Source organism: Oncorhynchus clarkii, chromosome 2, assembly GCF_045791955.1.
Source record: "Oncorhynchus clarkii lewisi isolate Uvic-CL-2024 chromosome 2, UVic_Ocla_1.0, whole genome shotgun sequence".
Lineage (NCBI taxonomy): Eukaryota > Metazoa > Chordata > Actinopteri > Salmoniformes > Salmonidae > Oncorhynchus > Oncorhynchus clarkii.
The window spans coordinates 37,558,312-37,570,777 of NC_092148.1; the positions used below are offsets into that span (position 1 = coordinate 37,558,312).

Sequence of the window (12,466 nt, forward strand, 5' to 3'; positions counted from 1 at the left end):
GTCCTAGCTACACCCTAAAATAAAAACTGGCTGACCTCCACAGTCCTAGCTACACCCTAAAATAAAAACTGGCTGACCTCCACAGTCCTAGCTACACCCTAAAATAAAAACTGGCTGACCTCCACAGTCCTAGCTACACCCTAAAATAAAAACTGGCTGACCTCCACAGTCCTAGCTACACCCTAAAATAAGTGTTTTTGTTTGTGCACAAATGTTTTCCATTTGGTTGTCCCATTTAAAGGTGCATGTTTCTATTTTTATCATCCAAGTTATTTTAAATGAAGCGTTAAGGATTTCCTAAGGAGTTCCTAAGGAGCTGTACCTTCCGAGGAGAGGCAGAGGTTTTTGGCCAGCTGGTGGGGGAGGGGGCTGTAGTAGGATTCTTGAAGGAACCGCTTGGAGCTTCTTCCTGGACCCGTCGTGAGGCCCTCCCTAAAACTTCTCCTTTCTGGAGGGAGTCGTATCAGAAAAGAGAAACAGTGAGGAGTGAAAAGTAAATACATACATACTTGACTCAAATCGACACTGTTACAATGTTGAAAAGGCCAAAAAGAAAGACAACCCTTTTCTGTCCTGAATCAACAGAAAAGCCATGGTTATGCCCCAGTACAGTGTGTGTGTGTGTGTGTGTGTGTGCTGACCTGGGTAGGCATGGCTGTCGTAATGCAGGCCCCCTCTAGGGATGGGCTGGCTCCCAAACAGAGGGTCACAGTAGAGGTTGTGACAGAGTTTCTCCAGGAAGTGCAGGACGTGCGTGACGCTGTTGACCGTGGGTAGGGTGAGGGTATGGTGCTGGTGGTCGAAGTGGGCTGCATGGGACACAGAGGGTTAGGCTCAGACACCCAATACTGTTCCTCACATTTAGCAGCAATGCCAAGTGAATAGGAGATATAGAGCTATGGTTTGATCAATTTCAGGAAGAAAACGGATCTACCAGTCTGTTTTAACAACTGGTTCTGGTGTAGTGCACAGGGAGGCTTGAAATAAATGAAGGAAAAATCATATTTTTTAAGGAAATGCAAAGACTATTTGATTATCTCTATAAGCAAACTTCTAATAAAGTGTATAGAGAAAATAGCCCATACAGAAAGCAGGTACCAGTCCCAGACCTTACCTGATATGACCTCTCCTCCGTGACCTGGCTTGAGGCAGGAGAAGACAGAGCTCTGGTTGTGGGCACAGTCCACACAGGCCTGGACACACTGCTGTAGCACCGAGGAAGCCCGGCCTGGACCAACGTGGTCGGGCAGCTGCTGCACCCGCCGCCCGTCCAAGTGGGGTCCCACCTTCCCATACTTGTTCAGGTAGACACACACTGTGGGACACGTAGGTAGATGCAGGCAGTTCACGGACACAAACACAGAGGCATCAAACATTCAGCGTGTATACCACTCCGGCTGAAAAAGACAGATTCGACTTAATGCATTTTCATGGATTATTGACTCACAAGGATGTCCGAGGAAGTATTCATAATAAAAGTTGCATTGCGCTCCACAGAAATCCATATGAGTATTAATTGCAGGGACGAAGTACTATTTTGTGTGTGTGTACCTGTGGCAGCATGCAAGGCGGCGCTGGGGATGGTGGCGTTGTCCAGAGGCACCGTGCTGGTGTCTGGCTCTGGCATACTGCTGTTGGGGGAAACGGGCACGGGGTTGGGCACCACCCGCTGTTTTCTCTGTTCACACAGACACACACACACATATACACAATGTTTAGTGGGGTGGTATGCCCTCATCCATAAAAACCTAAAAAATATATAATTGTGTGTGTGTGTGTGGTTACCTTGCTGCCGGGCTTGGGCCCTCTCTTTTTGGGGATCTTGATAGACTCCACTTGTCCCTCCTGCAGTGCCATCCTCTGGGCCCAGTTGGCTGGCAGCCTCCCTCTGGGCCGGGACACGGGTCGCCCTGGGCCTGCCATGGCACCCTCCAGCCAGCCTTCTCTCTTCGCCCAGCCCAACTAAACACAGAGGAGGAGTGAGAGGACACTGTTAGGGTCAAGTCAACCACTCTAGTTGTTAATTGGAGGGCAAACGTTACTTTTCTCAGTAGCAGTGGAATTAGAATAGAAGTGAATTCTTGACTTTAGTTAAACTTTTGACCAATAAGGTTGTTATTATAAAATACTATTTCGATGATGCGACACAGGATGAAACATACAACCCTACCCCACCCACCCACCCAACCCTACCCCACCCACCCACCCACCCAACCCTACCCCACCCACCCACCCACCCGGGTCCTTGGTCTGTACCTTACTCCCCGGTTTGGGGCCTCTTTTCTTGGGGACCTTGATAGGCTCCAGTCCCTTTCCGGGCGGGGGGGCCTGTGGTCCTACTCCGGCCCCCTTCTGCCCCCAGGGCCCTGTCAGCTTGGCTTTCCTGCAGCCTGGCTTGCGTCCCCGTTGGCCAGGCAGCTGTCCTGGCATGGCTGTTCCCTCGCTACCGTCTGAAAGGCAACCGAGGGTCTTGGGTAGCACTGCTGTCCCCAGAGAGAGAAAGAGATAGCGGGAGTATAAAAACAAAAAGTTCAAATAGGATGTTAAGGAATCAAACAAATGCAATTTATCCTCTAGTCTAGAGATATTCATTCAAGTTATGTAATTCTTAATTTCCTTCTTTCATTCAAATGCTGCCTGTGTAACAGTATAACTTTAGACCGTCCCCTCGCAAACCAGGGACCCTCTGCACACATCAACAACAGTCACCCACGAAGCATCGTTACCCATCGCTCCACAAAAGCCGCGGTCCTTCCATTAAAAATCAGCTGTTTCCAGCTGCAATAGTCATTTACAACATTAACAATGTCTACACTGCATTTCTGATCAATTTGATATCTTTAATGGACAAAAAAAAGTGCTTTTCTTTCAAAAAACAAGGACATTTCTAAGTGACCCCAAACTTTTGAATGGTAGTGTATACATACAGTACCAGTCAAAAGTTTGGACACACCTACTCATTCAAGGACTTGTCTTTATTTGTACTATTTTCTACATTGTAGAATAATAGTGAATACATCAAAACTACAAAATAACACATATGGTAATAACAAAAAAAAGTATTAAACAGATATATTTAGATTCTTCAAAGTAGCCACCCTTTGCCTTCATGACAGCTTTTCACACTTGGCATTCTCTCAACCAGCTTCATGAGGTAGTCAACTGGAATTCATTTCAATTAACAGGTGCGCCTTGTTCAAAGTTAATTTGTGGAATTTCTTTCCTTCTTAACTTAAAACCTCTACAGGATCGGTGGGTCCTCCTCATGCTAATCCCGTTAACAGTTGAGCTAACATAGGTTAACGGGATTAGTATGAGGTTGTAAGTGACATAACATTTTTCCAGGACATAGACATATCTGATATTGGGAGAAAGCTTAAATTATTGTTAATCTAACTGCACTGTCCAATTTACATGAGCTATTACAGTAAAATAATACCATGCTATTGTTTGAGTGCACAGTTATGAACTTGAAACTGTATTAATTACTGACATTTGGGCAGTCTTGATATAACATTTTGAACTTAAATGCAATGGTTCATTGAATCAGTCTATAACATTGCACATTCCCTGCTGCCATCTAGTGGCCAAAATCCAAATTTAGCCTGGGCTAGAATAATACATTATGGCCTTTCTCTTGCATTTCAAAGATGATGGTACGGGGCGGAGCTAGCATGTTGGAGTGAACGGCTGTGCGTGAGAGGCTCCTGCAACTTTTTTGCGAAATAATCTAATTTAACCTACTTTATGGCACTTTTTACAACAAACGTTTCTTTCTAATACAAGATTGTAACTTTTTATATGAAAATGCCGAGTAATAAGCGACCAAAGGACAATAAATCCACAGCGGAGGCCTACCCCACTAAACAACGAGACAGACATGGCGGGAGGCACCTGCAACAACGTGACACTTACAGAACTTACCCGGGCTTTGGGGGAGCTACGTGTTGCTATAGCTGAGGATCTTAAGACCACTATTGCTGAACTGGACACCAAAATCGAGAGCATCATTCGAACGGTCGCTTCGCATGGCCAGAGTATTGTGGACCTTGAGAAAGCTTCTGAATTCAACGCTGGTAGGATCGACGAGTTAGAGAAGCTATGCACGTCATTGCAGGATACTGTGCAGAGGCTTTCTGTGAAAGTGGTGGACCTGGAGGGCCGATCCAGACGTAATAACCTTCGCGTTGTTGGTCTGGCAGAGGGGGTAGAGGCGGGCTCTCGCCCCACCGACTTCTTCGCCAAGCTATTGAAAGATGCAATGGGATCGGATGTTTTGGATTCGGATCCCCAGCTGGACCGCGCACATCGCTCCCTTGTCCCAGTGCCTGGACCGGGCAAACGTCCTCGCCCAGTAATCATCTGCTGTCACAGTTTCAAGACCAAGGATCTTATCCTGCGTGAAGCTCGAATGAGGGGCAACCTGTCACATAAAGGGCATCCATTCCGTGTCTATGAGGATTATGCGCCCGATGTGGCAAAGCATCGCGCCGACTACAGAGATGTCATGACCAAACTCTACAAACTCCATCTTCGCCCAGCCTTACTCTTCCCTGCAAGGCTAAGAATTACCCCGCCTTCCGGTGAGAAGATTTGGCTCTCCTCGGTTTTGGACGCAGAGAAGTTTATCCGGGGATATACACCAATCCCCCGTACAGGTTAGAGTGCCTTGTTATTGCGTGTTAGGGTCTGCTCATGGACTCGAATCCATACTATACCATACTGGGTGAAAACGTATTAAACGGGCTCAACAAGGGCTACCGAACATGTAAGACGCTGAGCAGACCAATGGATGGCGGTCAGAGCTCTCAATTAACGTTACATTCACTTTCATCCCGGCTGTGCTCAGCGATGCATATTTTTTACTTCCAGGTTTGATCACTGACACCTTCGGACGGATATACTTATATTCCCCCACTTTTGTTTTGTTTCGTTATTTATTTTACAATCCTTACATTATTCTTACTACCATACCATTTATTTATTGCTTGCAGGGGACTGGGGGTGATGGTTGGGAGGGGGCAGACACCTGGTTAGCAGGTTGATGTTTTGTTCCGTTCTGCCTTTGTCTGGCCGTGGGCCTCTCTCCCGACTAGAGTCCCACCAGCCCTCTGTAGTGCTTATGTCTGTGTAGGTGTGCGTACATATAATTACTATTTGTACTTTATTACTATTTTCTCTTAGCATTTTAGTATTATGTATGTGTATATTTTAAATCAGTGTAGATTGTTATTCTGGGGTATGAATGTTTGTATGTGTATATGTGCATATGGATGTATATACATATTCTTTAAATATATATTTTTATATATGATTTTTTTGTGTGGGTATGTATACATACATGTATATATGGGTATGTGTATCTATATGTGTGTATGTATGTATGTATGTATGTATGTATGTATGTATGTATATATATGTGTATATGTGTGTGTATGTATATGTGTATATGTATATCTGTGTGTGTGTGTATGTGTGTATGTATATGTATATATATATATATATATATATATATATATATATATATATATATATATATATATATGTGTATATATATATTTAATGTATATATTTTTATTTATTTTTTATTAAACATATTTTGTTTATGGGGGGAACGTTTAATTTAACAAATCCTTGTTCCGATCTCCTGACCCACAGTATGTAAAGGTACGGCTGACTATGTCGGTTGTGGATGGTTTATTTTTTGACCGGCAGTGCTTAGCAATATAATCTTGAGGCTAGATCTTGCTTATCTCTGGGATTGACCCAGGATGACGCTTAAATGCGCAATATGTTTAAGTTGCAACTTATTCTGTTTAGGTTTATTAGATGTTAACTGAACACTTAACTCGCGGGAGCCTCCTCAGTTCATATGTTAGTAGAAGTTCTAGGATAGTGAGAGGTGAACGTATAGTTGGGATTTTATTTTTGTTTTACCTCTTGTTCGAGGTCGCGCCGTGCTTTTTTGGCATCGGCCAGACAATGTGTTTATTATTTTTATTTTTCCTTTTTTTTCTCTCCTGTTTGTGCATGCCTGTTAAATGTGGGTTGATGGGGGGGGGTAAGTGTTGGGGAAATTAGGGGAACAGGGTGGGAAGTAAAGGTGCTTGCAGGGGGGGGAGGGGTGGGTTGGATACTGCTCGGGTGTAGGTGCTACATATGCTGATCGTGATGGTTTGGTGCGCTTTCTTACCTTTTTATCAAGTTACATGGTATGCAGGCCACCATAGGAACTACAAACGAGAGGAGGGCGGGGCTTACATTCACTTCCTGGAATGTCAAGGGTTTAAACGAACCAATTAAGAGGGGCAAGGTCCTAGCCCACTTGAAAGCACTCTCGTCTGATATTATATTTTTGCAAGAAACCCATCTGAAGAATAACTCTCATGGCAGACTTAAGTGTAGGTGGGTGGGGCAAGTGTATCACTCTAACTTCTCTGCCAAAACGAGAGGCACAGCGATTCTGGTACGGAAAGGAATTCCCTTTCTACATAAAACGACTATTGCGGATAAAGAGGGTCGGTATGTGATCGCAATAGGAGAAATCCACTCTACCTCAGTAACTCTACTAAATATCTATGGGCCAAACATTGACAACCCCTCTTTTTTCAAAAGAGTCCTTGCCCTGATTCCAGATATCTCCCATACTAACCTGGTCATTGGAGGGGACCTTAACTGTGTGCTAGACCAATATTTGGATAGATCCTCTACCCGGCGAACCCCTACCTCCTATTCAAGCGAATTCTTGAATACCTACATAAAAAATTTGAACTTATTTGATATATGGAGGATCGCTAACCCTACGGGTAGGGAATACTCCTTTTACTCTCATGTTCACAAGGTTTACACTCGAATTGACTACTTTTTGTTGGATGCTAGACTACTCCCCTATACCTGTAATGTGAGGTATCATGATATTATAATCTCGGACCACAGTCCACTCACCTTCTCCCTGAGATTGGGTGACATTGTACCAAACGAGAGGGTCTGGAGGTTGAATCCTCAGCTTCTCGATTTTAGCAAAAACTCTAGCTAACACACTTTAATTGGCAAATTGGTCCATTCGGATCAGACCGGCTTTATCCCTAACAGAAACTCATTCTTCAATCTCAGGCGCCTCTTCAATGTTATGTATTCTCAGAGGTTACCCAACGTGGACCTTGCCGTCATATCTCTTGACGCCGAAAAGGCCTTTGACCAAGTTGAGTGGCCCTATCTATTCAAGGTCCTACAGAAATTTAATATTGGAGATAGGTTCATAAATTGGATCCAGCTTTTATATAGGAACCCCTGTGCCAGAATACTCACTAACCAATCATTGTCGCCCCGATTTAACCTCAACAGGGGGACAAGGCAGGGCTGTGCGCTGTCGCCTATGCTCTTCGCCCTAATTATCGAACCGCTCGCTCAGACGATTAGATCTCATGCAGCAATACACGGCTATAATACTAAAGATACTCTAAATAAGATCTCCCTATACGCAGATGACATCCTCCTCTATGTAACAGAACCCTAGGCTAGTATCCCATCTATTCTTGATGTGATCAATTTGTTTGGTACCTTCTCGGGATACAGAATAAATTGGAACAAGAGTGAATTAATGCCCATACGGTCGCAAAATACCTCCTGGCTAGAACATCTCCCATTTAAGTTATCTTCAGAAAAATTTACCTACCTAGGAATTGTAGTTACCAAACAATACTCCTTACTATTTAAAGAGAATTTCCCCTCTCTGATACAAAAACTCAAAGCAAACATACTATTTTGGAGAACTCTCCCAATTTCTCTGCTCGGAAGAATTAATGCCATTAAAATGGTCTTCCTCCCACAACTGCTCTACCTATATCAGAACATCCCAGTATTCATACCTAAATCCTTTCATAAACAACTGGACTCAATTATCAATCCTTTCATCTGGGATTATAAAACACACAGGATAGGTAAAAAACACCTCTGTAAATCTAAGATGGAAGGAGGATTGTCTCTCCCAAATTTTATATTTTATTACTGGGCCGCTAACCTCCGCATTGTTACGTTTCTGCTGGATGACGTACTTCCGGCATCCAGCTGGCTTAGTATGGAGCGTGAGGAGTGTCACCCCTTCTCTATTGGCGCTGTGATTTTGTCGCCCTTCCAATCTGGAGATGTCACTTTATTGTAACAATCCTATTATACATAGCACAGTTCGAATCTGGAAGCAAATTAAAGTCCACTTTGAGCTTAGACCAATGTCATTCATGCTCCCTGTCGCCAGGAATCCCTCCTTTGCCCCTTCTAACCTTGATAACACCTTTGAGCGATGGGGAGAGTTGGGGATAAGTACCATAGGGGATTTATACATAGAAGGGACCTTTGCTTCCTTTGAGTTGCTGAGGGAAACTTATAACCTTCCCAGAAGTAATTTTTTCAGATACCTACAAATTAGAGACTACGTTAGAAAACACCTCCCAACATTTGGGAATGCTAAACCTTCCATGTTTGACGGATGCATAAAAATATGCCCCACCTCCGATAAACTGATATCGCTGTCTATATGATGCTTTTCAATCTGTTAGCACACCTTCCACTGATGCCATCAAGGCAAAATGGGAGGAAGAACTAGGGACTGACATCTCGGTGGCAGACTGGGAAGAGAGCTTGGAGTATATCCACACATGCTCCATTAATTCCAGACATCGTCTCATACAATTCAAGGTATTACACAGATTACACTATTCCAAAACTAAACTGCATAGGATATTTCCTGAGACATCCCCTACATGTGATAAATGTCAGGCTACGCAGGGTACACTACTCCACTGCTTTGCCCTATGCTCTAGCTTGCATTGTTATTGGAGTGGAATTTTTGGGATCCTCTCTGAAGTTTGAGACTTCAATAGATCCAGACCCGCTTCTGATAATCCTGGGAGTATCTGAGTCCCTAAACAGATTAACCAACCCCCAAAAACAACTAATCTCGTACGGTCTCATCTCGGCAAAAAAACGAATCTTGTTGTTTTGGAAGAGGAGGGAAGCGCCCTCTACCAAATTATGGCTCAGTGAATTGGCAAACACTGTACACTTAGAAAGAATTAGATATATCCTGAACAATAAATTATCAACATTTGATCAAATCTGGCAGCCTTTCCTCTCCTACTTGGACGAGTCGGCGCGGTGAATTTGTACTTATTAACGCACTCTCAATTGTAATATTTTAATCTACCTTTGGGCAGCATGTGCTGGCCCTGCCACCCGAGCAGTTGGGGGGGGGGGGGGGGGGGGGGGGGTAGGGGGGACATCTTCCCTCTTTCTTTCTACGTGTCCTTGTTTTGTATGTCGTGTTTTGTATTATTTGTTCCGTGCCCAGGACTCTGGGTCTTGTTGTTCCTTTATGCTCTTTTATGTTTAGATAAGAATTGTATACCTATCTTGTATACCTTATACACCATTCTTGTGTGTGTTTAATAAAAAATATTTGAAACAAAGATGATGGTACAAAAAAAATACAAAAAAAGCTTTTTATCTTTTACAAGATCTAATGTGTTATATTCTCCTAATTTAACATTTCCACAAACTTCAAAGTGTTTCTTTTCAAACGGTATCAATAATATACATATCCTTGCTTCAGGTCCTTAGCTACAGGCAGTTAGATTTGGGTATGTCATTTTAGGCTAAAATTTTTTAAAAAAGGGCCCGACCCTTAATAATGCGTTTGAGACAATCAGTTGTGTTGTGACATGGTAGAGGTGGTATACAGAAGATAGCCCTATTTGGTAAAATACCAAGTCCATATTATAGCAAGAACAGCTCAAATAAGCAAAGAGAAATGACAGTCCATCATTACTTTAAGACATGAAGATCAGTCAATTCGGAAAATTTAAAGAAAGCTTCTTCAAGTGCATTCTCAAAAACCATCAAGCACTATGATGAAACTGGATCTAATGAGGACCGCCACAGGAATGGTTTTTGGTTCCAACCACCGTGTCTTTGTGAGACGCAGAGTAGGTGAACGGATGATCTCCACATGTGTAGTTCCCACCGTGAAGCATGGAGGTGGTGGTGTGATGGTGCATGCTGATGAACTTTTGGCTGGTACTGTATATTGCTTACATAATTTTCGAGATGAAAAAAACGTTTTCAGTGTAAATTTATTGAACAACTAAAACTAGATATAAACTACAGTGCATTCGGAATGTATTCAGATCCCTTGACTTTTTCCACGTTGTTATGTTACAGCCTTAATCTAAAATGGATTAAATAAAAATTATCATAAATCTACACACAATACCCCATAATGACAAAGCGAAAACAGGTTTTTAGAAATGTTACCAAATGTATTAAAAAACAAAAACAGACACCTTATTTACATAAGTATTCAGACCCTTCAATATGAGACTCAAAATTGAGCTCAGGTGCATCCTGTTTCCATTGATCATCCTTGAGATGTTTCTACAACTTGATTGGAGTCCAACTGTGGTAAATTCAATTGATTGGACATGATTTGGAAAAGGCACACATCTGTCTGTATAAAGGTCCCACAACTGACAATGCATGTCAGAGAAAAAACCAAGCCATGAGGTCGAAGGAATTGTCCGTAGAGCTCCGAGACAGGATTGTGTCAAGGCACAGATCTGGAGAAGGGTACCAAAAAATGGCTGAAGCATTGAAGGTCCCTAAGAACACAATGGCCTCCATCAATCTTAAATGGAAGAAGTTTGGAACCACCAAGACTCTTCCTAGAGCTGGCCGTCCGGCAGGCAAAACTGAGCAATCGGGGGAGAAGGGCCTTGGTCAGGGAGGTGACTAAGAACCCGAGGGTCACTTGGTCCTAAACTACTCTCAGACCATGAGAAACAAGATTCTCAGGACCTCAGACTAGGGCGAATGTTCACCTTTTAACAGGTCAACAACCTTAAGCACACATCCAGGAGTGGCTTTGAGACAAGTCTCTGAATGCTCGTGTGGCCCAGCCAGAGCCCAGATCCCGATCGAACATCGCTTGAGAGACCTGAAAATAGCTCTGCAGTGACACTCGGGAATGGGTTGGGAAAAACTCCCCAAATACAGGTGGGCCAAGCTTGTAGCGTCATACCAAAGACTTGAGGCTGTAATTGCTGCCAAAGGTGCTTCAACAAAATACAGAGTAAAGGGTCTCAATGTAAAAGTGCTATCAGTTTTTAATACATTCGCAAAATCCATTTTAAAAAGGCTGTAACGTCACAAAATGTGGAAAAAGTCAAGGGGTCTGAATACTTTCCGAATGCACTGTGTGTAGAAAAGATAATGGACCTATATATTTTTTAATTCGATTATCTTTGAGAACTAACATATATACACAAGCTAGACAATCAGGGAAAATCAAACATTTTTAAAATGATGCATTCAGGAGAATTTTTGTCTTGCCATTGATTTTGTTAAAATTTCAGAGTCCCTCAGACAGCATAAGCCATAGCAAAATGTGTAGAATTGCAGGCAATTAGCTTTAAAACAGCACTTTTGTCACTGTGGCTAACAGGAGGGCCTCTAAAATTTTATATTGCCCTTTATTAATTTCAACTTACCCTTCAGCGGTGGAAAACCCACCCTCAATCTGCTGCACTGCTGTCCTCTCCTTCACTCTACTCTTTTCCAACTCTTACTCTTCTCTCCTTTCCTGCCCTCCTTCACTCTCCTCCCCTCTGCTGACAAGACATTGTAAACAGCCTGCTTTCGCAGACAGCTCCTTTTCCCTATTGTTTTTTTCTCCTTCTTTCTCTCAGTCTCTGGTTATCCTGGATGGCCCCTTTGCCTTGGTCCATTTTAGTGCCAGCATGAGGCCCATAGAGTGGGGCATACACTTTCATAGCTTTACCCCCCCCCCCCAGTCTTGTGCCAAGGTCTCATAAAACATACTCTTACAAAAGTGACCCTTTCTCTTTCTCGCCCTTCTGTCCTTCCTCACTCATTCACTCACATTATGTCTTCCTCCAACACGAGAAGGAATTTCAAAGGTGCGTTCCATTGACCTAATAAACAACTTGTCTCATTCAGAGGACATTTCAGAGCCCAACTTCAGATTTGAATTCTTTCAGTTACTGTAAAATGTTATTTTACATGAATTAATAATGTTAAAGTCAATACCACAGGTACAAACAGCTGATAGGTCTACAGGGTGACAAACAAACAAACACACATACTGTCCATACACACAGACACGCACAGACCTTTAGTGCCAGGCGGCTGCAGGTTATCCCCGGTGAGAGAGCACCAGCCCACGGGGAAGATGTCCCGGGAGTCGTAGCGGCAGTAGTAGTCGAAAGCACCCCGCCAGCCGTCGAAGGTGACGAGCACCTCCACGCCACGCAGCGCCCCCACCGTGGCCGGGCAGATGAAGTGGGGGTTCTTGCGGTCCACTGCCTCCAGCTTCATGCCCACCTGGAAGGAGTTCTGCTCTGGGACCGGGGGCTCCTGCTGTACGAGGGGAAGGGAGGTGGCAGGGACGGGAGAG

The 12,466-nt window shown here is 43.5% G+C and overlaps 1 protein-coding gene across 9 annotated transcripts in view; it reads right to left on the reverse strand.

Moving 5' to 3' along the window:
- LOC139367718 (polycomb protein SCMH1-like) overlaps positions 1–12,466 on the reverse strand; it is a 41,347-nt gene that overhangs the window by 7,547 nt on the left and 21,334 nt on the right. For 5 of the 9 annotated variants that reach the window (XM_071106075.1, XM_071106083.1, XM_071106068.1 and 2 more), the window contains exons 8-14: positions 12,183–12,429; positions 2,257–2,480; positions 1,786–1,962; positions 1,552–1,678; positions 1,115–1,315; positions 642–809; positions 323–448 (exon numbers count right to left, since the gene is read on the reverse strand). In XM_071106075.1, coding sequence (XP_070962176.1) covers positions 323–448; positions 642–809; positions 1,115–1,315; positions 1,552–1,678; positions 1,786–1,962; positions 2,257–2,480; positions 12,183–12,429 — 1,270 coding nt within the window. Of the gene's footprint in view, positions 1–322; positions 449–641; positions 810–1,114; positions 1,316–1,551; positions 1,679–1,785; positions 1,963–2,256; positions 2,484–12,182; positions 12,430–12,466 lie in introns of all 9 variants that reach the window. The other 4 variants (XM_071106060.1, XM_071106038.1, XM_071106030.1 and 1 more) reach the window with 1 other exon arrangement.